Source organism: Giraffa tippelskirchi, chromosome 5 (assembly GCF_054371585.1).
Source record: "Giraffa tippelskirchi isolate mGirTip1 chromosome 5, T2T-mGirTip1v1.2.pri, whole genome shotgun sequence".
NCBI lineage: Eukaryota > Metazoa > Chordata > Mammalia > Artiodactyla > Giraffidae > Giraffa > Giraffa tippelskirchi.
The window spans coordinates 7,205,605-7,231,027 of record NC_137279.1 but is presented as its reverse complement, the minus strand read 5'-3'; the positions used below and the strand labels follow the sequence as shown (position 1 = coordinate 7,231,027).

Sequence of the window (25,423 nt, the reverse complement as noted above, 5' to 3'; positions counted from 1 at the left end):
GCTGGTGTTAATAATCCCCTGCTTTGTTTTTAGGCCCTTCTTCAAGTGTCTGGAGGTCAGAGAAGCAGCCCAGGGGAGGGAACTGTGACTAGTTAAGCAGGCCCTGCTTACTGTCGCTACCAGATCTCATGTCAACACCAAGTCCTCAGCTGCTGGTGGCAGCTGCCCAGCAGACTCTGGGCATGAGAAAGAAACGAGGTCCTCCCAGAGCCGTCTGCCTTCATCTCGCTGGAGAGGTGCTGGCTGTGGCCAGGGGACTGAAGCCAGCTCTGCTGTACGACTGCAGCTCTGCAGGGGCAGCCGAGCTCCAAAGCTACCTGGAGGAGCTGCAGGGCCTGGGCTTCCCGACGCCGGGGCTTCACATCCTGGAGATTGCAGAGAACAGCCTGATTGTCCATCCTGAGCATGTGTGTCGGCACTTGGAGCAGGTGCTGCTTGGTAGCATAGCCTTTGTGGATGTTTCTGGCTCTCAACCTTACCCTTCCGTGTGCTCCCTGGACCAGCTTCAGGGCTTGAAGGCCCTCGTGTCGGAGATCATCACACATTTTCAGGGGCTGCAGAGGGACCGATCCCTGGCAGTCTCCTGCAGCAGGCTGCGTTCCTCAGCCTGGAATCTCTGTACTGTTTTTGGGATCCTCCTGGGCTATCCTGTCCCCTATACTTTTCACGTGAACCAAGGAGAGGACAACTGTTTAGCCCAGACTCCACTGCGAGTGTTCACTGCGCGGATCTCATGGCTCTGTTGTCAACCACCAGTCTTACTGTATTCCTTTAGTGTGCCAGAGAGCCTGTTCCTGTCCTTGAGGGACATTCTAAATACTTGGGAGAAGGACCTTAGAACTCGATGTAGGACTCAAAATGACTTCGCTGACCTCAGCATCTCCTCTGAGATAGTCACACTGCCGGCTGTGGCCCTCTGACTTTAACTTTTCCTGTGTGGAAGGTGCTTGGTAAATGATCAGTTCTAGGTCAGGGATGGCAAATAGGAATCATTTCAAGTGCCAATTGCGAGTATCTCGAGGACACTAGGGAAGAATACTGTAATCCATTTGTCATTTCTGTGCTGAACTGGACTAGGGAGAATAGACCAGGATGCTTCAGGAATAAACAGAGTTCTTCGGGACAGACCATCAGGTGAAATTTATTTGTTTATTTTTACAGCAGGTTAAAAAATAGTCAAAAATCTTAGTTGTGTTGGAAAAACCCAGACCTTAAAGTACCCAAACCTGAGTTTTTTTTTTTTTTTTTTTTTTAATTGAGTTTCTTGTTTCTGATTTTCACCCAGGGCAGCTGTCACAAGTTAGAGCATCAGACTGTCCTTATTGGCCAGCATCACTGCCACTGCTATAGCAGTGAGTGCCATCAGCATCAGGAGCCACCGGCCACATTGCCTCTGTGAGGAGGGAGGGGGAGAAAGGAGAAAGAGGCCGTGGGTTGGTCAGAGAAGATACAGGCAAAAATAATCTTCCTCCTTCCCCTTCTAGCCCAGTAGAAAACCTTGGGTTGGTGGAGGAGAGAAAGCTTTTTATATCACTGTCTCTGTCACTTTGCCACCTCTCTTGGGATAAGATCACTTTATGAAAGGTCACTGGCCCAGCAAACCACAGCCAGCAGGGGCCAGGTACTTAAAAACTGATAGGAATCAAAAGTGGAAAATAATTGAGCAAAATTATATTATTCTCTGTTTATATTCCTCTTGCTTTCTTCACTCTGTTCTTGCCACTATGCTTAAAATAGGCTGAAAGTACACCATTTCATACTTTAGCCAGTAGTAAGTTTTTCCCTTCAGGCTCAAGAGTTCATGAAAATGAGGCTTGGAGGCATGAGCCAATGTTTCTTGTCATGGTTGCTATTACTGTCAGTACAGTATAAACCAAGCTGAACGGAGCAGGCTGCTCAGATGTCGGCAGGGGCTGGGCAATCTTATGGGCAAGTTTTGGTGGGGGGAGGAAACATCCTGCCATCATCTCGGTCTCTATGGGAGGTTAGACTCTTACCCTGTGGTGCGGCTGTTGGCTCTGACTGAGCTCTTCACGACAGTGCTGCAGCTTACGCAGGCAGGAGAGGTACTCGTCACTGAGGTTGTCTAGTTCCGAATGCAGTTCTCTGCACTGTGGGGGAGAACACCACCAAGGTCATCACCACAGTTCTGGCGGGGACAGAGCCCAGATAGGGGAGAGGGCCCTGTGTAAGCTACCCTGTTATTCACTGGTCATTTTTACCGCCATCCTCCCTTCCCAGCCTTTCTCAGAGCTTTCAGTTTGCCTTTCGACAGTCTCACCTAGCTTATCCATAATGTGTTCATTTAAATGCATATTTTACATTAAGTGTAATGCATATTACATATGTCATATATAATGCATATTATATTATGTATTATATGTGTAAGTGCTTTTGTGTGACAGTTGTTACGTGCAAGTGCTTTGTAAATGGGGACACACAATAGGGAAGTTCCTACAGCACAGATGACCTGGAAGTGATCTTCGTGCAAGCCTCTTTGGGGGAGCTAGTTGCATGTGAATACTTCTGGACATATGTATTTTGTGAGTATGTAGATAGGGAGAGTTTTGTTATTTAAAAGACCCTGTGTAAAGTTTTAAGATACTCAATGTACAACAGAGTTTGAGGAGTTAATGTATTTATTAAATGTGTTTGAGTTTAGGTTGACTTTCTGAAAGGTAACTCTTGAGTAAAACCTTGAATAAAGGTTGGTATAAAGAAGGAAAAGATTGACAAGTTAAGCTGAAAGCGAAGACGTTTTTATGTAGGCAAAGGAATACCTGCAGGCATCTAATCACAACTTCAGCTCTGAAATGCCTGCTGTCTGACTGACTTCCAGCAGTTCCCCTGTCACTGGAAGATGAGTCCCTCCTGTCTGAGGTCACCACCTCACCTCCTTTTCCTTGGCCAGGAGCTGCAGAGTTTTCTTCTGGAGCTCATCTCTGAAATCCAAGTCTTGCTCCTTCCCTGGACCCTCAGGCTCCACTTCGTTATGGGAGGGCTTTGGGCTCCTCACAGGCAAAGCTTGGTCTAAAAAAGCAGCCAGATTCTCAGTGACAGTGAGGCCCACACCTCTGAGGAAGGGTTCTGACACCGAGAGAACCCTTTGGGGAGAGGGAAAAGGACTGGGAGGGACAAGGAAGAGCCTGTCCTGGCCACACTGCATGGCTGGCAGTTCTCTGGTTTTTAAAGAACTCTCATTGGGACCTTGCTCAGCCTGGACAGAGAGCTGGGATTGGAGCCCCTTGAGGACAAGGTTGGTATCTTTTCTCTGTATCGTTAGTCCTGCTTAATGCCAGATACTTTTAGAAAATGCTTATTTAGTTTCTTTGGTTGCATGTCACATCTTTTAGTCTGGTAGGTTTGCTGGATGCTTCAGTATAACTCCCATTTTCCTTTTGTCCTTGTTTCAAAATGGTGAGAATGGCAATCATAACCTAGAATTCATCTTCATGTAGTTAAAGCTGGTTGTTCAGCCCCTTGACAGTCTGCATCTTGGTGAAGAGAGCCCTGGACTGGGAGTCAGAAATTCTGGATTGTTGTCATAGCTGTAGCCTTAATTTGTATGACTAACTACCTTCATTTACCTTCATTTTCTTACCCATCCTACGTGGGCATAATTCCTGCTTTATGTTTTACCCAGTGATTGTGATGAGAAAACAAATGGCCATATGCAGGGAGTAAGGGAGGAGCTTTTGCCCGCTCCAGATGTATGGTGAGTTCTCAGAAAGCTGAGGCAGCCGACTTGAGGGCTGAGAGTGAGGTGACTGTTGTATGTGACATAGTTTCTACCTGGGGAGCTGGATGTGGTTTGGAAAGTCAAGGGTAAAAATTGACATAAAATCCTGAGTTCAAAATCAATTTATTGAAATGTTTAATACAGACATATGTTTTCAGAGGAAGTAGAAATCCTTTCCATAGTTGATATACCTCTCAGGTTAGGAGGTTAACTAGCTGAAGTGTTCTCAGAGCCAATGATGAGTCCTTAAAGTGCTCCTTTCGCTCCCTGACCTAAGAGTCCCCCACAAGGGGTCATTTAGTCCATCCCTCTGCCTCTAGGAGGGCAAGGAAAGAGCAATATCTTAGCATTTGTGGAAAGAAATTTGCTGACCTTTCTTTGTTAAGAGTTTCTCCTGTTCTTGAAGCTGTAAGGATTGATTCTGAAGCAGACCTGTTGGAAAACACAAGGAACTTGTCTGTGCTAGTGTAAAGAGTATCTTTTCTGCAAAGAGTATCTTTTCAGAACTTTGCTGAGAACCTTAAGTACTATGTTCCCATCTGTAGTTGGTTGAATTGTGTCACTACCCCCACCCCAAATTCATGTGTTGAAACCCTGACTTCCAGTACTTCAGAATGTGACCCTATTTGGAGATAGGTTCTTTGCAGAGGTAATCAAGTTAAAATAGGACTTTAGAGTCCTATTTTAATATGACTAGTGTCCTTACAAGAAGGGGACATTTGGACACAGACGTGGACAGATGGAAGACATGTGAAGAGATGGAGAAGAAGGCCATTTCCTTCTCCAAGCCAAGGAAAGCAGTCTAGAATGGATCCTTCCTCCCAGAGCCCTCAAAAGAAACCAACCCTGCCTGCCACCTTGATCTGAGACTTCAGCCTCTAGAGCCGTGAGAAAACCGATGTCTGTTCTTTAAGTCACCTAGCTTGTGGTGCTTTGTTACGAACACACCATCCTCATATCTCTTCCTACCATGTACTTTTAAGTCTCTGCGTAAATGTTACCCTAGAAGAAAGACATTCCCAGTTGACCCTGTGTGAAGTAGCAACTTTTTTCTCTTTAACCTGCTGTACTTTCTCCTGTAGCAGTTTTTAATACCTGATGCGTATTCATTCATAGAAACTCCATACTTCACTATATGTCTGTTTAGAATGTAAGCTTCATTAGGGAGGAAACCTCGCCAGTTCTGTTCATTACCATATCCTCAGTGTGTATCTCAGCTCCTGGCACTTGGTAGGGGCTCAGTAAATAAGTACTGAGTAAATAAAGGCATGATTTTGAAGTGACGTGCCCATTCAGCCCCGACTGTGTAGGAGCCCGGCTTCTGCTGGTGTTCTTTCTCCCTTAGCCCTGTGGCTGCCTGGCTCTTTTTATACTCATAGCTCTTTGCGTGAGACTTCTCTGTCAGGGCGTCAGAGGTTAAGGTGGTAGGCAACCAGCAGAGCTGTTCATTGTATCAGGTTCTCTAGCTTTTCAGAAATTGCCAGCTGTTCTTTGGAAACACCCCTTCTCCTCTTTGGCCTCGACGTGTAATTGTGAAGCGGACTGAGGTGTATGTAGTATGAGCTTATTTTCTGAACCATTCCTCGTGACGGGTCTGTGTGACAAATGTACATAATAAATCAGAATGTATAAAATAAGAGCCACCTTAGAAGACACTTCTTGAAGTCTGCAGTGCTGGGGGAAATGCAGGTAGTGGTTGTGGGCATGGAGGAGAAGAGTAGAAACAAACGAAAAACAACGCCAGAGGCTACTGTGGAACTTGAGCTGTCAGTGACCTCACTGCCCAAGAAGAGGGTCTGAACAAGCGGAGGTAGAGGATATGCCAAGGACTGGGCTTCCCATCGCTCCTCTGGATGCCTTTTGTGGGGCAGGAGCCCCAAGAACGCCAAAAAGCCACATGTGCTACTTTCAGAATCTGGAAAGGGACTTACTCTGCAGCTGCTGTACTTTGGTCACCAGGGCGAGGTTCTCCTCCTCTGACCTCTTTAGTTGATCTGACAATGAAATAAAACAAACCAAAATAGAAGAACCTAAGACTTAAAGAGCTCACCCCTGAGGCTGGAAATTAGTAACAGATGCTGTCTAGCCCATGAGTTGCTCTTCTGCTTGTCCCAGTTCTGAAGACATAAACCAGAACCCTACTACCTTGGATTTCATCTGGATCAACAGTGGGCTGAGTTAAGGGCTGTATGTGTATATAGGGTTTTCCAAGTGGCTCACTGGTAGAGAATCCACCTGCCAGTGCAGGAGATAAAAGAAATGCCAACTTGATCTCTGGGTCAGGAACATTCCTAGTATTGTCTGGAACAATACTGTAGTAGGAAAAGGCAACCTGCTCCAGTATTCTTCCCCCCCGCACCCCCCGCTCCAGTATTGCCTGGAGAATCCCATGGACAGAGGAGCCCGGTGGGCTACAGTCCATGGGGTTGCAAAAGAGTCGGACACGAGTGAGGAACTGAGCACCGCACAGCAGCATGTGCATATAATTTGGTCCCCTCTCAGCTGACAGGGGCTGTGACTGGGAATCCTCTCTGCTTGGTGTTTCAGCTGACCTTTCCCTTTAAATTAGGAATTCGGTCTTGGCATGTGACTGCTATGGGAGAAACCGGTCTGGCTTAGAGAGATAGGCTGGATCCTTTCTGTCTTGGTCTTGGATGATTAAAACAGCCCTGCCTTTTTCTCAGAGTAAAATGAAATCGCCAAGTCAACCAAACAAACAAATCACAGACTGACCCCTTTCCACCCAGTCCCCTTTCTCTGGGCTCCCAGAGGCCTCCAAGGCCTCCAAGGGGACGGGTACCTTGTAGGTGCTGGGTGTCCGAGCTGCACAGGTCTCTGTCCTCCTGCAGGCATTCAATCCTGGCCTGCAGCTCCTGGTGCTCACTCTCCAGAAGTCGTAGGGCCTGGTTCATCTGTGAGTCTCTGCTGTCTGCTCCCTGGTGGGAGGGGGAGGGGCAGACACAGGCAGGTCAGCACTAGATAGGGTGGAGGTGGGGGGCAGATCCCAAGGAAGAAGACAACTGTAGGAAACTGTAGAGTAACAGAGATGGAGTCTGAGGGAAGTGGAAAAATGGGAAAAGTTTTAAGATTCTTCAGTTTGCTCTGTTGCTCATGCTTAACAACCAATCAGGGATTAGATTTTTGATACTCGCAAGGGATGCCTTTGGGTAAATGCCCACATTCAGGCATACTGAATCACTGCTTTTCTAGGCGACGCCACTTTGTCTTTACTTCTCATTCTCACACTAGTGATTTTTTCAAGGTGGAGCAGGTAGGCTCACTTTTCACAAAGAATTAAGGTTGAAAAGAAAAGGGACTTCGTGAGAGTTTCCTTGTAGGTGATTTGAGGAAGAGAACAGTGAATGCAGCGGCCAGCGAGGTTCTCTCCTGTGATAAGACGATTCACTTGTTGTCTCTTATCAAATAGGTTGCCTAGATCCCTGCTTCAGTAAAGGTGGGTCCTCAGAATTCCAAACCAACTAAGTAAAATTGATGAAAAACAACAGCTAATGTTTATTGAGGGCTTATATGTGCAAGGCATTGTGCTAAGTGCTTTGCATGGATTACCTCACTTAATCCTCACAACAGTCCTGTGATAGAGTACTATTATTATCCTCATTTTACAGATGAGGAAACTGAGGCTTAGGTGGTTAGTTAACTTCTCCAAGGTAACACAGGTTGGAAATGGTGAAACCCTTGAGGATGCCAAGAATCTACTAAAATGGCTTAAAAAGCACATTGGCAAGATGTGTGAGTTGATACTCAACCTGTAAGTAAACTAGCGACTTTTGTTCTGTGCCAACAGTGGGCATTTCTGAACAGGATGCCCTCCTGGGATGGGGTGCAGAGAGTGGGTTGGGGGTGTGGCAGTAGGCTGACGAATATTCCAGTCCAGCCCTTTGCATTTGGATGCTGTCATTCCAGTGAACACTTAGTCATTTGCATGAGCAGTGTAGACATCCTCGCTAAACTCAGATTTGGGGCTCCCAGCTGAGCAGGATCTTCTCTTGTCACTGCTGTCGACACCTCCCTCCCTTAACTCCTTAACTTCCCTCCCCACCTCCCTAACCCCAGGGCCTGGTACCTGCAGTTTGGACTGAAGCACGTGGAGCTGGCTCTCCAGCTCTCTGTGCTGAGTGCCCAGGGTCCTCCAGTCCTCCTTCAGAGCCTCATACTGGCTCTTCCACTCTTCACACTTCTGCTCGGCTAGAGCCAGGGACCGCTAAGGGAGACCAGAGGAGAGGGAGGTGCGTTGGGGGTTCCAGGGAGTCATGCCGATGGCTCCCTTGCTGCCCGGCCACCCCAGGGCTCCCAGCCCCAAGGGTTACAGAGCATCCCCACACCTGCGTGCTCTGCAGTTGCTGTTCTGCGCTCATTTTCTCCTCCAGCACCTTCTGCAGTGATTCCTTGGCCTTCTGCTCATAGCTGTTTTTCTGGTCTTCCATCTCTAATAGCACCTTTTTCATTCCCCAAGGGGAGTATTTCTGTAAATTGTATGCAGTTCAACAAACACACATGGAGCTAATGTGTTCCAAGCCCTGAGCAGGGATACAGAAGTGAAAAGAAATCGATCCTTGCCCACAAGGCAGAGATGTCAGTAATCTGGTGGACTGCCTTCCAGGCTGGAGGCGGGCAGGGAGAGTCCCTCAGGTGACGTGAGAAGTGAGTGCGGATGATAAACTGCCCTGGGCACGCTGAACATTCTCCCCGGGGCCTTCCACAGGCACTTGGCATCCAACGATTCCCAGAGGAAATCATCTTTCTGAACCTGGTCCTATCTCGGTGAGCAGCAGCAGCATCTACCCAGTCTCCAAACCTGAAAGCAGGGAGTCATCCTTGATTTCTCTCTCATCTTCTTTAAGGAATCAGTTGGTCATCAAGCTTTGTCAAGTCAGCCTTTCTAACAGCTCGTGCCTGTATCCTCTATCGACTGCCACCTCCTTAGTTCAGACTCTAGTAATACTATTATATGGGTTATATAGTCTCCCTATTTTCAAGTCTTGCCTCCCTTCAAACTCTTTTAAGTCCTGTAGCTAGAGGTTTCTTTCTACAACTTCTATCTGATCATGTCACAACCTGCTTCAATGTCTCATTGGTTTCCAGTGTTCTGAGGTTCAAGTGCAAACTCCTTGGCGTGGCTCTTACTTATAAGCCTAGACTTTCATTCCATGCTGCTCCAACCAAGCTGAACTGCTTGTAGGTCCCCTAGGCACTGTGCTTCTCAGCCTCTGCTTTTGCCCATAAAACTTCTACTTAGAGTATCCTGACCCACCCACCCTTTCCACCTGGTTAACTTCTGCTTGTGCTCAAGATTCAGCCCAAGAATCATAAAAATTCTGATAAACTTGGCTAACCATGTCTATCCCCCAGCTCTTTATGGATTAGGTAGTTTTATTGGTGTTTACATAGTATCTATATTTCTAATCTATTGACTTATTTGCCTCCTTTAAGGGATTGTAAACTCCTTTGAGGCAGGGAGCATTTTTTAAAAAAATAAAATTGTTTTTATAGCCTCAGCAATCTGAACAATCTTTAGTAATCTCAAACTTTAAAAAGTAATACCCTAGCATTTTAAAAATTTCTCCTGGCTTCAAGATCAAAAAGACACCAGAGCAGCTTTGCAAATTCACTGGAGGTCTTGCCCTTCCCATGCATTTCATTTTTATGCCCTGTGATTTTGGGAAAGCCAGAAGCTTTTACTGTTGATTCTGGGTTATCCAACTGGGTAAGAGATAGTCTATTTAATGCAAATATAGAGTTCATTATAAAATCATTTCCATTTAGCTTTGGAATTATCTGAAAATTTGGATTTAAATACTGAGTGGGTCTTTTCTTGGAATTGTCGTTAGAAGCCAGATACTGGAGTTATTGATTGAGATCCTATGTCCAGCTTATTGGACTTAACCATGCTGGTTACTGGCCAGCCCCATTGAAAATGAGTAGACTGGCATCCTGGATTGCATGTCAGTGTCTTACAAGCTTGTTTGGCATTATTTAGTTAAGAGTCTGACAAAGTAGGTCATACTGAAAAAAATGAAAGCTGTGAATCAGCAAACCTATAGACTAGATAAACTGTGTTCCCCTGAAAAATTCTAACTACATGGGCACCTTATTTTCCGAACATCAAGTGAGAGCAGTCTAGCTAGTCCACCTCATTCTCTTATCTCCCTACCTGTCAGAAATCTATCATTTCTCGAATGTGAAAACTGAATTTTTTTCTGATAATCCAAGAGCAGGGCAATCAAGGGATTACTGGAGCTGGATAACAATGCCACAGAAAGCCAGGAGTCATAGTCGTTTACTTGCTCCCAGGGATTGGTGCTAGATAAAAGTTGCCTGTGGGATGAACATCATTTTGCGAGACTTCACTGTAATATCCAACTCATCTCTTCTAAAATTAGGGCCTGTGAAGTGTTATCCAGATAAGCTGAATCTTTACCAAGGGCCTCTCCCTGTTTTTCCAGGTATTCTCAAGGTTTTCCTGGAGCTGGCAAAGCGCTGCTGCTGGGCTTCCTTTCCTGGGGTGCAAAGGGAAGGACACCAGGAGAAAGGGAGAGGACGATAGAGAGAACTGGAGACCAAAGTGAAAATGGTAAAGGCCAGAACTGGGTGAATAGGATGCATGCATTAATCTCTAGCAGGTGACTTTTCTGGAGTAGGCTTGAGGTTCAAGCATTGTCTCCCTTAATTTCAGACTCCTGGGCTAGAAGTGTCCTCCGGAATGCTTACCTGGGTACAGGCGTACAGTTGGTTTTCTAAGGATCTCAGTTTGCCCTTCAATTTGTCTTCATTAAGCTGGCCCTGGAACAAATGGGATGAGTTAGTGAGTTTGGGGCAAAATATAGCACACAGAGACTTTTTCTGTGTATTCCTAGCCTACTGCCTATAATAAACAGTGATTGTGGAACTGAGCTCCTTTAGGAGGTGGCGGGGGGGGGAGATGGTAAGGGATGTTTGGAAAGAAGAGCATCTTTTCCTCTTTCTCTGGAATAGGTGAAGGAAGGATCAGACTGCTCCCCAAAGTCACCTGTGTACCTCAAGGTTTTCTATCACATGGCTGAGGGTATCATTGCAGGGGCCCATTTGAAGGAAAGCTTCTAAGCTCCCCTTTTCTTCCCTCTTCACCTCTCTCCCCTGTCTGTCTAGGCACCTCTACTCGTCACCTCCTCTCAGTCTAGTACATGGACCTTGACTTCTAAAGGCCAGGAGGACTAACGGGGGTCTCTCCCCCCCGGGGGGGGGGGATGCATGCATCCTCTCCCTTCCCCCTGACATGATCTGAATTGTGTCCCCCGCTCTCCCCACAGCATTCATATGTTGACATCCTAACCCCTAGTACCTCAGAAGGTGACTGTATTTGGAGACAAGGTCCTTACAGAGGTAATTCAGTGAAAATGAGGTCATTAGGGTGGGCCCATATCCAGTATGACTGGTGTCCTCATAAAAAGAGGAGATTCGAACATCAGGATGCACAGAGGGAAGGCCATGGGAGGACACAGGGGGAAGATGGCTGTCTGCAGGCCAAGGAGAGAGGCTTCAGAAGAAACCAGCCCTGTTGGCAGCTTAATCTAACACTTGCAGCCTCCAGAACTGTAGAAAAATACATTCTTGTTGGCGAAGCCACCCAGTCTGTGATATTTTGTTATAGCAGCCCTAGCAAGACAATTCAGTCCCCTCCTGGACACACACACACGCACACACCCACACTCACACCCCTGAAGACGAGAAATTCTTTAAGAAAGCAGGAAAGGGAGGAAGGGTGTTACGGCAGGGTGTGATGTGCGTATGATTGTGATGGTAAGAGGAATTCCCAGAAAGCCACATTTTATTTATTCACGAGCTGGGTCTGTCTGGTGGCATTTTGGACACACCAAGACGGATGCTAATCCCAAGGGCCAGCGTGGAGAAAGGCAGGCAGGGAGGCCCGTTAACTGTTTCTTTTTTTCAGTATTTCTGCTGAGCAGCTGACAACTTCCTTGTTGCTTTTTTTCCCCACCTGTAGATGGCTCCCTTTTTCCCAGATAGGGATTTTGTTTTTCCAGCCCTGAGTATGAGTGTGTGTGTGTGTGTGTGTGTGTGTGTGTGTGTGTGTGTGTGTGTGTGTAGAGATGGGGGAGGGGAGGAGGGGGCATTCTGTGGATGCCAATTTCCCAGAGAAAAGGCCATGGGTCTGTGTGTGTGTATGTGTGTGTGGAGATGGGGGAGGGGAGGAGGGGGCATTCTGTGGATGCCAATTTCCCAGAGAAAAGGCCATGGGTCTCTTTAGTGGTAACTGGTTTTCATAGCCTTTCCCTGGGCTGTTGTAGCCAGGCTCTGTGGGACACTTGTGAGGTCTAGAAATTATATTTCTCCTCAGGCCTGAGTCGCCAAGGCTCCTCAGTTGCGTGGCTTTGCCGTTTCCAACTCTTGTAACGTTTTTGGTCTGTAATGGCCAGAGGAGACTGTTTTGTGGTCTGTCCCCCTCAGTGAGTTTCAGGGCACCTAGGGGAGGCAGGAAGTGGTATCTCACAGCTCCTGTTTTGATCTTTTGGCTGATTCCTCTAACCCAGGGAGCCAAGGGGCACCCTCCCCCCCTTTTTGCTTCCTGTATTCCTCAGCTGGGTCTTGCAAAAGCAAAAAGTCTTTGCCAAAAATAATTTTTCAAACTGCCTTCTGCTATTAATGTTTTTTGTAATGTCTCGTGTGGAGCTGAGAGTCGGATTTGGCATCTACAATAAACCACAGGGCTTTGGGACCAATAAAAGAGATGGACAAAGACTTCCACTGTTCCTGGCTTTGGAGGGACTGGGAAGAGTTACTCCCCTCAGTGGCCTGTTGATTATTAATCCGAGGGTCCTGAAATCTACTCCTTCCACCCTGCACCCCAGCTCCTCCTCCGCACTTCAGGCCGTCAGACTCTGTTTTCCTCTACACAGTGGACATGAGTTTGTGCAAACTCCAAGAGACAGTGAAGGACAGGGAAGCCTGGCATGCTGCAGTCCATGGGATTGCAAAGAGTCAGACACGACTGAGTGAGCAACAACAAACTTACTATGCAGAATGCAATCAAACCCACTGAGCTTGAAGGTTCATCTTGCAATAGTTTGGGAAGAAAACAAGTCCGTGGAGATATTCTTACATTTCCCCCGCGGCTCCTACACTTTCTGGGTAGCTCCTTTCTCCTTCCTTAGTATGCTTTTAATCCAGTCTTTTTGTCTCTTCCAGCTGTTTTTGTATGTTAGCCGCACCCCAGATTATTTTTCCATTCATGTTGCAATAGAAGACGATTCAGGCTAGCCCCTTCAGTGGGGATGAAGGGCCACCCAAGTCTGAGGTTTGAACACATCTCTGGCCCACAGCTCTGCTTTCCTAGACTCCCAAAGTCAGGCAGGAAAGTTGCAGCCAAGTTGCTGCAAATGGGGCATGCAGTTCCCTGGTCCGAGCCTTAGGTCTCCTTGTATGAAGCCCAATAGTAACAGTACGGGGGAAAAAGCACTTTTTACAGGCCAGTTGTGGGCTTTGCATCCCAGGAACCCGAGTTTCAGAGAGCAGAGTAGCCCCAGTTGTAAAAGGGAACAAGGTGGAGGCCATACACACCTGGTGCCGGTCTGAGGGCTTCAGCTCCTGCTGCTTCTGCTTGGCTTCCCCCGCCTCTGACCTGCTCTCCAGAAATACCACCACCTCACCGCAGAAGCACCAGCCCACTTCTCGTCTCTGTGTTCTAGCAGAGGTTGCTTAGGGCCAATCCCCCGCTGCACAGTCATCTGAAGATCTCAGTTTCACTTTGCAGAACTTAAAACCCAAGTGTGCCCTGCTCTGGGTCTGTATTGCCCAATACTGAGGGCTTGCTTTCTCTACTGCCTGAACCATTTCTGCTTTGAAGCTTGGACCCAGCTCAGGAGTCTCTGCAGTGCTCCAGGGCCTGTGGCATCCAAAAGGCCCAGTGTCAGCTTGGAGGCTGGAGGCACTAGAGGGAGCTGGTCCCTGGTGTTCTAACAGAGTTTGTGGGGAGCTGCCTGTGAAGCTGGACATTTAAATTAGGGAGGCAGAATGGAAACGAAGGCCTGAACGTAGCTGAAAGTTGGAGTCCCTGTTCTGGCCACACTCTTCCCATTACTTTTCCCCAATACTGCAGTACTGAGACTGTCCTTCTGCAAGAAGTGGGGTGAATTGTTTAGGGGGAAGCAAGAGCAATTAACTGAAAAATCTGAGATGATTTTTCTTAAAAACAGGAAGCTGAGGGTTGGCCCAGAGGAAGAAGACAAGAAGAGTGAGTATTAGTTGGGGAGGAAGGAGGGAGGGAGTAAACCACGGCCGGAGGGACCCCTGCACCCTTCCCCGCCGCTGGAGTGGAGCAGAAACTGCTCTCCGAGTCTGCCTGGGAAATGTCTCTCAATAAATCCTCCCCGCTTCCAAGCTCCGGTTGTGTCCTGCCTGGGATATTAGGAGAGCTTTCCCCACCCTTGCACCGACTCGGAGCCCAAGTGCTCACTGTTGTCAGAGAACCTTTTAAAATGCAGAGCTGATCCACTGCTTTCAACTCAGTTCTGTGGCTGTGTTACTTATTTATTGGCCATGTGGGGTCTTGCTTCCCTGACCAGGGATCGAACCCTTGCCCCCCTGCCTTAGTAGTACAAAGTCTTAACTACTGGACCTGCAGGGGAAGTCCCTAGTACATATGCTGCCAAGCGAGCACAACTCCACAGCTACTGGACAAGCTCCTTCTCAGGATGGGCCAGGCGTTGCTAAGTGTAGGACTTCAGACCTGAGGCAAGCAGGTCCCATTGCTACCCTGCTTACTGCCTGCAGCAGTGTTTCTCAGACTGGGGTGTCGTGTATTCTTATGACACACACACAGACACACACGCTTTAAAAGGGAATCCATGACTATTTAAGTTCGACATACCCTACTCAGCAGAAAATATTTAAGAGCCATAATGCTAGAGACCTCTTTGAGGTCTTCTCTTTGGAGCTACTCTGACACAATCCCTTCATTTCCATCGCCTCGCTCCACACTCGGTTACTCCCAGGCCTGTAGTCATTCAGATTGCTTTATCATAAGCACCCTTGTCCTTTCTACTTTCTCTCCGCCTTCATCATTCCTGCTTTTGTCTTGGTTGGGCTTCCCTCGTGGCTCAGCCGGTAGAGAATCGACCCAAGAATTGACCCGGAGACCCGGGTTCGATTCTCTGGGTTGGGAAGATCCCCTGAGGAAGGGAACGGCTTCCCACTCCAGTATTCTAGCCTGGAGAGTTCCATGGATTGTGTAGTCTACGGGGTCGCAAAGAGTTGGACATGACTGAGCGACTTTCACTCTGTCCCAGTGAACTCCTCCTCAGTCCTTCTAGATGCAGCTAAAGTGGTCCCTTTGCTCTGGAGCCTACCCTGTTCCACCACAGGCAGAAGAATCCCTCCCTTCTCTTCTGTCCGGGTCCCTTTGTAGAAAGTGCTGTTACAGCTTGAGCACGCTGCAGTTAGGTTTATTTATGACTTGTCTTTCTCTTCCTGGCTCCTGTGGGAAGTCTACTGCCTTCTGTGCCTGCCGCACCCAACCCAGCACATAGTCGGGACTTATCAGACGTCTGCTGAATAAACCAATGAGACAGTCTCAGTTTGATTCAGCCCTGGAAAGCACCTGGCATGCAGAGCTGTCTGTCTCAGGGAACTTCTCTGCTACGAAAACCACTTCCTTATGCAGCAGGAGCCCTGAATACAGATACCCAAATCCAGGTACAATGACTGATGGGAAGAGGGCAGGCTGAGCCTTGGAAGTCTCTTTGTCATCACTGCAGACTTCACAGTTTTGTCCCACGCCTTCCTGTCCCAGGTGGGACGGCTTTCTAAGCACAGCCATCTACGTGGATGGTCAGGTGTTCCCAGAGGCCTGTGAGGCTGTGTGTTCTGTATGTGCACCTGTGGCTTTCTGCTCTGGTGGCATCAAACTGCTTGAACAATGCAGTCTCGGAATTTCCGTGTGGGGTCCAAGGACCCCTGGGAATCCAGGATCTGCAAGGTCTTCCCTTTTCCAACTGTATTTCTCTGTAAGGTTAGATTTTCCTCATGTAGTTCAACAAAACAATGTATTAACAACAGATTGAATGCAGATGCAAACTTTGCTGACTTTGGTTCAGACATTAAAAAGATTTGCGTAAGTATAAAGCAGTGCCACTTCTCTCACTATTTAAAAATATTTTTCAAACAGTATATAATTTAAGTTCCCATGTAATCTGTCTACTGTTATTTTAAACTTAATGCATATTTTAAGATTCCCGTTTTCACTTCTAAATGGAAAATATAAAAATTCTTTGGATTTTAATATTATTTTTTAATAATAATGCTACATGTTAGGTCTCAGCTCCCCAACCAGACTTTGAAACTGTACCCTTTTCATTGGAAGTGCAGTCTTAACCAGTGGGCCACCAGGGAAGCCCCTGGATGTTAGTAAATTTTTAAAGAATATAAAGGGGTCCTGATAATAAAAAGCTGGACGCTATATCACGCTTCTGGTTCTTTGCCTGTGCTGTATCCCCTGCCCAGAATATAGTTCTTGTTGTCACATTTGCCTGGAAAATACTCTATGGATAGTCAATGCCTTGAAATGTAACTATAAATACTTCCCTGGTTCTCCCCCTGTATTCTACTATATCCTGAAAACACTTCTTTTATTTCTCATATCTCTTCACTGTTTAGGCATCTGTCTCCCTGAGAAAACCACAAGTTTTCTAAAAGCAGGAACCCTGTCTGATTAATCTCATTATTTTCAGTGCTCAGTGCAGGGAACATGATCTGTGAGTATTTGTTAAATGAATGAACTAAAATCAGGAGGTCTGAATTTAGTTCCAGTTCTGCCTGTAACTAGCACTGTGACTTTAGCAAGTCACCTGACTTCCCTGACAGTTTCCGCATGGGCAAAATGAGAAAATTAGACTAGATAATCTCTAAAGTCCCTTCCTGCTTTCACATTCATGTCTGGGGTGAGAAGCAGGTGCATGGTGGGTGAAACTTAATATTGATGTGAATTCCATACTAAAATAGTTGATATTCACCACAGTCAGTAACAGGAACTGTACTGAGACCTTCTTTTTTTTCTTCCAACAAATTAAAAAAAGGAAATTCTTGCCCCTTTTGATTCTGGGTCTTCCCTGGGTGAGTGGCAGCATGGTCCTCAGCTGATGACCCTGGATTCAGCCAAGGTCTCCCATATATCTACTGTGACATGTTGGATGTCTAACTCCACCTTCTGCCTCTTGTGTAGTGAGAAAGCTTCTCTTGCTGGGATGGTATGGAAAGAAGAACGAGATGGGCACATATAGAAGCCCCTGAGCTTTGTTCAAACAAAGGTTTCCCTTACCTTCCAAGTGCTGTCAGAGGCCTGAATCAAGGTAGACAGTAGGTCTTGGAGAATCACCATTTTCTGTTTTAGAACCAGCTCCCTTTGTAGGGCCTCCTGAGGGGCAAAATGCAAGTGGGTTAAAATTAACCTGGAGGAGATGTGAGCAGACAGATGGAGGAGCTAAGGGCAGAGTTCATGCCACTTACTTTGAGGTACTCAGAAAGCTGGATGATTTCCTAGAGAGAAAGAAAAAGGGTGTTTAAGAAGATTGTGGCTTCCCCGAAATCCTAGAACATGGAACCTGAGCCAGGATTGGCTTGTGCTAAGTGAATTTTCTTCCTGGACTCGGGGTCCTTCCAGGCTTCCTTGTCTATGCTCATCCAGGGAGAGGATGCCCCATCCATCCCAGCTGAGTTTACCAATGAATTCCAGAGCTTGGAGGAGATTCGACGCCTCCACCATGAGGATTGAGTTTACCAATGAATTCCAGAGCTTGGAGAAGATTAGATGCCATGTGATTCTACACCTCCACCATGAGGATTTTCTTACCTTATCTAGAACTGCAACTCCATAACTGGAAGAGAAGAAAAACAAAAATGGCAGTGGATTAAAGAAACAGGTGTGTCAGGAGGCAGGGTATTGATTCCTTCTCTCATCTCTTCTGGAGAGCCAATAGGATGAGGAAGGCCCTCCTTTTTCTTAATTAAGGTGGGTGTGGAAGTTCCTTGTGTTCCACTCCACATTCTGGGGGAGGGTATTCAAGTGAAAGCTTAGAAGAGAGGAATGGATGGGCTGTGGGGGAGCTGGGGTCAGGAACATGAAAGGTACTCACTTGGTTTGCTGACTGGCATCATTCTTGATTGTTGACTGTGTTTCTCCTGCCTTTGTCTGAGTGCCTGAGAGGGAGGGAATAAGGTGATTCAGAAGGCATGGGAGGGGCAGTGAGGGAAGTGGGGAGGCGTAGGGACTCTCCACTGCCAGCGAGCTGAGACTGCTGTGACAGGATTCTCTGCAGACCCCAGTGAGGGAGGGAGGCTCTTACCACGGTGGTGTTTGGGTGCCTTCTTGATGGGAAAGGCCTGTGGTGGAAGGCCACCAGCCTGTGTGGGGAGGTGGTCAGCTGGATCCCTCCAGGTGCCTGAGGGAGGATGGTGTTGGGTTGCAAAGACCTCAGAACTGGTTCCTGACACCTGGAAAGCAAGTGAGGAGGGGGGTGTTGCTGTGAGCCTAGATAGAGCATCTTAGAAAAGGATTCTCCAGCTGACTGAAGAAAGATGAACCAGTGATTAAGTTTTGGGTCCAGAACACCAAAGGAACTCATTCTAGCCTTCACAGCCACAAGGTTACCCCTGCTCCTGCCCTCCCTGGTCCTGGCTGGTGGGATCAGGTCCTCCTCAGGCCAGGCAGATGGGGAGCGGGGCTGGTCTTCAGTTAAAAGTAAAGCGTCAAGTCTTAGTCACTCGGTCGTGTCTGACCCTTTGCGACTCCATGGACTCCTCAGTCCATGGGATTCCCAGGCAAGAATACTGGAGTGGGTAGCCATGTCCTTCTCTGGGAGTTCTTCCTGACCCGGGAATCAAACCCGGGTCTCCTGCATTGCAGGCAGATTCTTTACCATCTGAGCTACCAGGTCCCCTGTTACTCTCTCTCAAGTCCATGACACCAGCTCCTTACACAGCCAACATGGCGCTGTGGAAAGAGAACTGGTCTGAGGAGGGAGTGAGGGGAACCAGGGTCAGGTCCTGCCTTTCCTTGGTCTCCGTGTCCTGTCTGTGTAGTGATGAGTTTGGAGCAGATGGTCACCTGGGTGCCTTCCTCTCAGCACCAGCTGGAAGATGGCTGACGGTCACGTGAAGAGAAGGTAAAGTAGGCAGCAACAGGGAGGAATGGGTAGCAGTCATCACAATTAGTCTGCTTTGTAAATATTTTCTTCTTACAAACTAAAACTAAAAAATTCTATGTTTGTAATTAACACGAAAAGGCTAAGAAATGCCTATGGCAGCTAATCATGCAGATTAAATCTCAATAAACCTTACATAACTGACAGGTTTAGGAGGAGTTCTTTAGGCAACTGTGTGTGTGTGTGTGTGTGTGTTTTTCTCCGGAAAATTATTTTTTTTCATGAAAGCCTTCAGAAACCTTCTTGCCTTAGAAAGTACACCATTGGTTTTCTTTTACAGTTGGGCTCCAGGATCCTTTTTCTGACCAGCACCTCCTGTGGTGGATAACAGATCCACTAGCTAAGAAAGCCTGATAGAACACCTACTCTGGGGACAGGACAATATCAGGCACTTCCAGGGACTTTAGAAGACCCTTCTCTGCTGTCCACATGCTCACAGCATGGATAGGAAGACACAGATGGTTTGGTGGCTGAGCTCATTTCAACATACCCTAGTTTTTTTGTCAACACTGCTCCTTCCCAGGCCAGACTGATGGGCCCTCTATGAGTTACACAATCTTCGAGGATTTATAGCCTCATAAGGAGCACAGAGAGCAGAGGTGGCCCGAAGAAGCTAGGGCAGCTGAGGTTTCCTGGACCAGATGTGGCCTTCAGTGAGCAAAGTTAATTGAATTGGGATGGCCCGAGAGAAAGTGGCTGATGCAGCCGCCTTTAGAAGAATGGAGACAAGAAACGTGTGTGTGTGTGTGATTCAAGGGGGACATTAAGAAGATCTGGCTTGTGTCCCTGGCCCACAATAAGCATTCAGTGAATGTTTGTTGAACGATGATGAATGAATGCTGTAGAAGATGTATCTAGATAGATTGAATTGGAACGAATACTAGGAATTGGCTGTGGAATTGTTTTAAAATTATTTTTCTCTTTCCTAAAAGGCAAGTGCAAAACAACAACAAAAAGTAGCTAAACAAGCCCCCCGCCCCCACCCCCAAACATAAGAAGAAAAATATCTGAATGAGTAACTGGCTGAGGGAGACTCTATGATGACTGAGGGAGGAGGGACTTCATTTAAATCAGTTTTCAGTGACCTTGAGCCCACCCACCCGCATTGCTCCTGCAGCCCACCCACTCCAGGGCAGTGTGTCCCTCGACATGGCCCACCTGCTGTCTGGGGGGAGAGATCCTGTTGGCCCAAGACAAGGGCTCCTTGAGGTCAGTGGCCTGGCCTGTCCTCCTGAAGGGACCTGGCTCCCTGGCCGGCGGGCTCTGTGCCTCGCCTTTCTCCTCCACCTCCAGGTTCCTCCGTCTGAAAAACTGCTGTTGTCGTGCTCTCCGGAGCTGTTCCCTCTGCTGGGTCCTCGGGGCCTTCCCCACAAGGCGGCAAGTGGTCACGTTGGGGCGGCAGCGGCGGCTCTCACGGGTCTCCTGCCGGCGCTCGCTCTTGGCCTCGTAGCTCTCAGCCCACCGGGCCAAGCCAGGGGCAGTTCTGGGGTCTGGGCCGATCATGATGACCTCCCGAGCACCTGTTGTTGCTTGGCTTCAAGTTCCTGGAATAGCTGCCCGGGTCTGCCCAGTGCCAAGAGGGAGGCAAAAGGGAGGGGACAGGAGATGGGCAGAAAAATGACCACCTCTCTAGATGAGGGGGCGGAAATAGCACAGTGTCCCATACATGTGGGTTGAAAACTGAGGCGGGGATGGTGTCACGTGGGGATTCAGGACTTCTGGGTCCAGTCTCGAGACTAATCTCTGCTCTTCTCCGGGCCGTGCCTCCCCTTCTGTAAAGTGGCGAGATTCCTCTGGCTGCCACTTCTTCCTTGGCTGAACATCTCAGCCTGCCTCCAAGTTAGGGGAACATGAGAAATAATTGATAAAAATCACTAAAAGCCTATAGCCCTTTGAATGGCAGATGCGGACGTGTGCCTTTTCCAGGAACTTCTAGAGAAGCAGTTAAATTGGCTCCCTCTTCCCCAATCTAAAAGGAAGGCCAACATCTTTATGCTTTCTTGGCCTAGTTACTAACGTACTAATAGGTGAGTGACTTTTCTCAAGGCCTGGACAGACAGCCAGACCCTGCAAGGTGCAGCCAGTCCCATGAGCAGCACCCACGGCCCTCTGGGTGCAGTGGTTAGCACCCAGGTGGTTAGCCTTTAGCAGCTGGCTCATGAGCCTGGTTCTGGGCGTGGTTTAGGAGGGAAACCCCTCACTATTGCCTCCAGTCATGGGGTCCTGACATCAGTCCCTTGGCATTCCACTCCTGGCCCAAGACTGAGGTCTGACTCTCGGGTTCAGATCAACCCAAATCAGTATTGGCTGAGCACCTGTCCGTTACTGGCCAAAAGCCATTTCAGAGCTTTCAGCTCAGTATCTCTCTGAGCAGAGGGTTCCTTTGCTTTTTAGAATCAACCTCTCTGTGAGGGCTAAGTATGGTGGCATGTCTGCTTTCCTTAGCCTAGAGCCAGATTGTGTCATCAAAACCAGCAACCACATGGGTTATATCTAAATAAGGCTGTGTTTCAAAAATGAAACAAAATTAAACAAACTCAGTAACCAGAAGTCCCCAGGGAACCAGGCTTGGTGTAGAGGCCACACTTGCTGAGCCTTTCCACGACCTTGCCTGCTTACTCACACCACCCCCAGCCCTCACCTTCCTTCTCTGTGCCCAGCTCTCTCTTTCCTACCTTGTGCAACTTTGTCTGTTCTCCTAGAACCCTCTGATAGCTTGGCTAAATTGGGGCTGGACTTAGGGCTTCCCTGGTGGCTCAGCTGGTAAAGAACCCACCTGCAATGTGGGAGACCTGGGTTCGATCCCTGGGTTGGGAAGATTCCCCTGGAGAAGGAAATGGCTACCCACTCCAGTATTCTGGCCAGAAGAATTAATTTCATGGACTGTATAGTCTATGGGGTCGCAAAGAGGCAGACGCCACTGAGCGACTTTCACTTTGACTGAGCTGGATGCTGAGCCCTGGAAATTCTGGTCCTTGCCTCCACTGGTCCCCAGAGTCAGCCCAGAGACTCACGAAGGGAGAAGGACTTCCCCTTACAGCTGCTGCTTCTGTCCATCCACAGCCTCACTCCCCACCGCCCTGGGAACCTAGTTCCTGCATCGTAGGTCAGAGGAGGGTTTCTCAGCTTCAGCCCTCAGGTGTTTGCTGGCTCTGGCCCCTTGGGTCTTTTTATAGGTCAAACAGACTCAACAGGTAGCAGCCTTTCATTGGCACTTCCCTGCACCTCCCGGCTCAGTCTGGAACTCTCTGCAGGATTCTTGCTCTCTCTCTGTGATCTTGCCATTCCTTCCTGGGGGTCATGGGTGGGGCAGGCTCACACCCTGAGTGGGGGGGCTTTCGTGGTCAGGCCCTGTCCGCCCTCTGGTGCCTGACTCTCCAGGCCTGGAGGAGGCATCCTCTGGTCTTGGGCAGCGCTGACCCCAGGCAGACCTGTGAAGCTGTCAGTGCCCGTCCGCTCGTCCCGTCCCTGGGCGCCTCTCCCCTTTCTGTAGGCTTTCCTCCCTGCTCCTACTCTGCAGGGTCCTCTTCACGTCTCGCTTACCGCTTTCTTCATTTTAAACTTAGGATCTGCGAGGCCCATTCCTATTCTCTTATGAGTGACTGGATGGGCAGGTAAGCTCCACGTTCAGAAGCTATGCTTGTGGTGTCCTAGGGCGTCGGCCCTGGTTGTTCTGCCCTAGATGGGGGAGGTGAGGACCCCTGGCCATGGGCTCAGACTGTGTGGACTCCTGTCCTGGCCCTGCCGCCGACCACCCACGCACTTTTGAAAAGCTATTGATCGTCTCTGTGTCCCTGTCTCCTCATTTATAAAGTGGGAACCTGCCTCCTAAGATTACGAGGCTTAAAGAGAAAATGCATGCTAAGCATCAGGGACGTACACACAATAAATGTTAGCTTTTTATAATAACATTATTATTACTCCCGCCCTCCTGATCTTGGATATTGAAGACTCAGTGCTATAAGACAGAGGTTCCAAGCCAACCTATCACTCCAGGACCCAGAATGCCCAGTCCTCCAATCTCCCCCGCCCCCTTCCTCTTTGAGGGGTACTGTTTACCCCATGGAAGGGATGCTGGTCCTGGGTTGAGACCATATGTAACTGCTGCTCTGTTCATCTGACTTCTGGGTGTGGGCTACAGGGAGAAAGGACTGCCTTGTGGTCTGGAAACAGCCACCATCTCAGTTAGGCCCGGCAGAAAGGCAAAGGAGAGTGAGTGAAGAACTGGTGTGTAGCCTCCCTGCCTCCCACCTTTAAAAGGTGGGGCGCTAGATCCCCTCCCTCTGTGGTTCCAGGTTATCCCTCAGGCTTCGTGGAGGAGACCGTGGAGAACACTCCTGCCTCCTCTGGCTGTGAAGAGCAGAGGGCTGTGGGGGGTAGATAAGTGTGTGGGCTTTGTCTGCACCAGTTCGTTGAAACACGTGGCTGCCCCGCTCTACTCCCCAGGGGGCAGACGTTGGCACCTGTTGCCCAAGCTGGGAGTGGCAGTAGAAAAGGCTCCTCAGGGAAGGCAGAGGCCCTCCGGAACCCCAGACTCTCACAGTGGAGGGATTTGGTGTGGCACAGCTGGGTAGAATCATACCAGCTTTCTGGGAGGTCTCAACTATTCTGATTTGCTCTAAACACAAGAAGCCATGTGGACGGCTGACTGACAGAGATGGGCTGTGGGAGAAAAAGGAACTGGTCCCTGTGTGGTTCAAAGAAAGGTCACTGGGCCACTGCCCAGGCAGCCCTTGGCAGCTTGACAGGCCTCAGCTGGTGCTCTGGGAAGAGGTGGTACTGGCTCAGGGGGGCTGTCCTCACTGCCACTGGGGAGGTCAGGGCACTGCCCTCACCTGACAGTGCTTTGTTGCTGCCTTTCCCGGTCTTGGCTCCTACTTCCTGGCTGCATGTGTGATGAGTGGCCTCCTGCATGAATGAATGGTCAGACCTTCCTAGTCCAGAGCTCTCAGCATGAGCTGGGAGCGAAGGGCCTGCACCCACGCTGCTGGGAAGGCAGCTGGGTGCTATGGGGTCCCTGCGGGGAAGGGAGCTGTGAAACGTACAGCCCGTCCCTGGGAGCCTGCACCCTGGGTCGGCTGACTCCCGGCTCGTCTCATCCAGTGGATGGAGCAGAGGACGCTGGGAGCTGTGCCTCTGGAGACCAACATGGGACACTTCCCTGCTTCCCCACCCCCAGCACTCAAAACCACACCTTTTGCTCCGGTGTCTCCCCCTTCAGCCCAGGGAAGCTGGCAGACAGAGCGTCTTCTGCCCCACCCCAGAGTTGGAGGTCCCCAACCTGGATGCAGAAGCCTCCTCCTTCTCAGTTACCTGAGGTCCCAGGCTCCAACCCCAGCAGCTCAGGCAAGCATCCCAGCTCCTGGGCAGGTCTCGGCTGTGGTCTCCAAAGGGGCAAGATCTCAATCCATGGCTTGGGGCCCCCTTAGCATTTCCCTTCCTGGTACTGTCTTTCTTTTTGCACAGCAACCTTGCTGAAACAGGAAACAGACAAAACCACAATACTTGCTCACCCCAGTTCCTCTCTCTTGCTCTCTGGCATAATCTGAGGGGCCCCTAAACCCTTGAGGCCTCCAGGGCCGAGCTCAGGAGCTCCTCCCACCGGTGGGCACCCCAACCTCCCTTTCTCTTCCTATTCGGTTGGTCTGAACTCTCGGACAGTTTCATGTCAAAATTCCCTTTCCAGGATTAGACAAAGATGAATCTCTGGGTCAGAGTCAAACCTTGCAACTTGCAGGGCTGGAATAGAGATACAGACATAAAGAACCACTCGTGGACACAGTATGGGAAGGAGAAGGCGGGACGAATTGAGAAAGCGGGATTGATGTATATATACACTACCAAATGTAAAATAGATAGCTAGTGGGAACCTGCTATAAAGCACAGGGAGCTCAGCTCTGTGATGACCTAGAGGGGTGGGATGGAGGTGTGGGGTGGGAGGGAGCCTCAAGAGGGAGAGAATGTATATGTATACATATGGCTGATTCATGTTTTAGTACAGCAGAAACTAATACAACACTGTAAAGCAATTACACTCCAACTAAAACAAATTAATAAAAGGATTCAAACCTTGTAGTTTCTACAAAGGGGAAAAAAAAGGCCTTTTTCATCCATAAGAGAAGTTGCAAGTGTAGGTTTTTATCTGTATCAGGTAGTTTTCTGTGTAAGGATTTTCTCTTCCCTTGAGTTACCTCTTCTCCATCCTGATATCATAAAAAGGTTCTGCTCCTCTAAAGTACTGGTATTTCTGCAGAACTTTGAAATGAGGCCAGCTCTGAATTTGCTCCTTTCTGAAGCAATGGGATTGGGGACGGGATGGGGGAAGGTGAAAAGATGGTGGTTGACTGATTGGCGGATAAAGGGAGCAATAGCAGGCAGAATCTTATGAGAGTTTCCTAGTCCCTTGAACTAGGAAATTTGGGGAAAAACTAAAAGGAACTTGTCTGTGTGCCTTAAAAAGGAACTATTACAA

At 48.6% G+C, this 25,423-nt stretch overlaps 2 protein-coding genes across 8 annotated transcripts in view; one reads left to right on the top strand and one right to left on the bottom strand.

Moving 5' to 3' along the window:
- Positions 1–25,423, top strand: part of C5H1orf74 (chromosome 5 C1orf74 homolog) — a 111,231-nt gene that overhangs the window by 987 nt on the left and 84,821 nt on the right. Inside the window, exons 2-3 of one of the 2 annotated variants that reach the window (XM_081489686.1) lie at positions 34–1,134; positions 10,204–10,331. In XM_081489686.1, coding sequence (XP_081345812.1) covers positions 129–920 — 792 coding nt within the window. In that variant the 5' untranslated portion in view covers positions 34–128 and the 3' untranslated portion in view covers positions 921–1,134; positions 10,204–10,331. Of the gene's footprint in view, positions 1–33; positions 1,135–10,203; positions 12,497–25,423 lie in introns of those variants that run through there. The other variant, XM_081489687.1, reaches the window with a different exon arrangement.
- On the bottom strand, positions 1,117–24,393 carry TRAF3IP3 (TRAF3 interacting protein 3). 6 transcript variants are annotated; one of them, XM_081489649.1, is made up of 17 exons: positions 24,265–24,393; positions 23,787–23,859; positions 20,110–20,504; positions 18,094–18,241; positions 17,884–17,947; positions 17,601–17,625; positions 17,258–17,287; positions 17,070–17,165; positions 10,469–10,540; positions 8,083–8,223; positions 7,824–7,961; positions 6,540–6,675; positions 5,671–5,733; positions 4,112–4,171; positions 2,894–3,030; positions 1,998–2,111; positions 1,117–1,393 (listed from the first exon to the last, which is right to left on the bottom strand). In XM_081489649.1, the coding sequence occupies exons 3-17, from the start codon at positions 20,452–20,454 to the stop codon at positions 1,301–1,303; spliced, it is 1,662 nt and encodes a 553-aa protein (XP_081345775.1). In that variant the 5' UTR covers positions 20,455–20,504; positions 23,787–23,859; positions 24,265–24,393; the 3' UTR covers positions 1,117–1,300. The 6 variants fall into 6 exon arrangements, with proteins under 6 accessions (XP_081345775.1, XP_081345773.1, XP_081345771.1 ...); XM_081489647.1 differs by lacking the exon at positions 23,787–23,859 and having other exon boundaries at positions 20,110–20,784; XM_081489645.1 differs by lacking the exon at positions 23,787–23,859 and having other exon boundaries at positions 20,110–20,780.

Coding starts and splice junctions, on each gene's coding strand:
- TRAF3IP3 (XM_081489649.1), bottom strand. CDS start 20,454: ATGATCGGCCCAGACCCCAGAACTGCCCCTGGCTTGGCCCGGTGGGCT. Junction 8,224..10,468: donor AACTGTACGCCTGTACCCAG/GTAAGCATTCCG, acceptor TACAATTTACAG/AAATACTCCCCTTGGGGAAT. Junction 3,031..4,111: donor GAAACTCTTAACAAAGAAAG/GTCAGCAAATTT, acceptor CTGCTTTTTTAG/ACCAAGCTTTGCCTGTGAGG.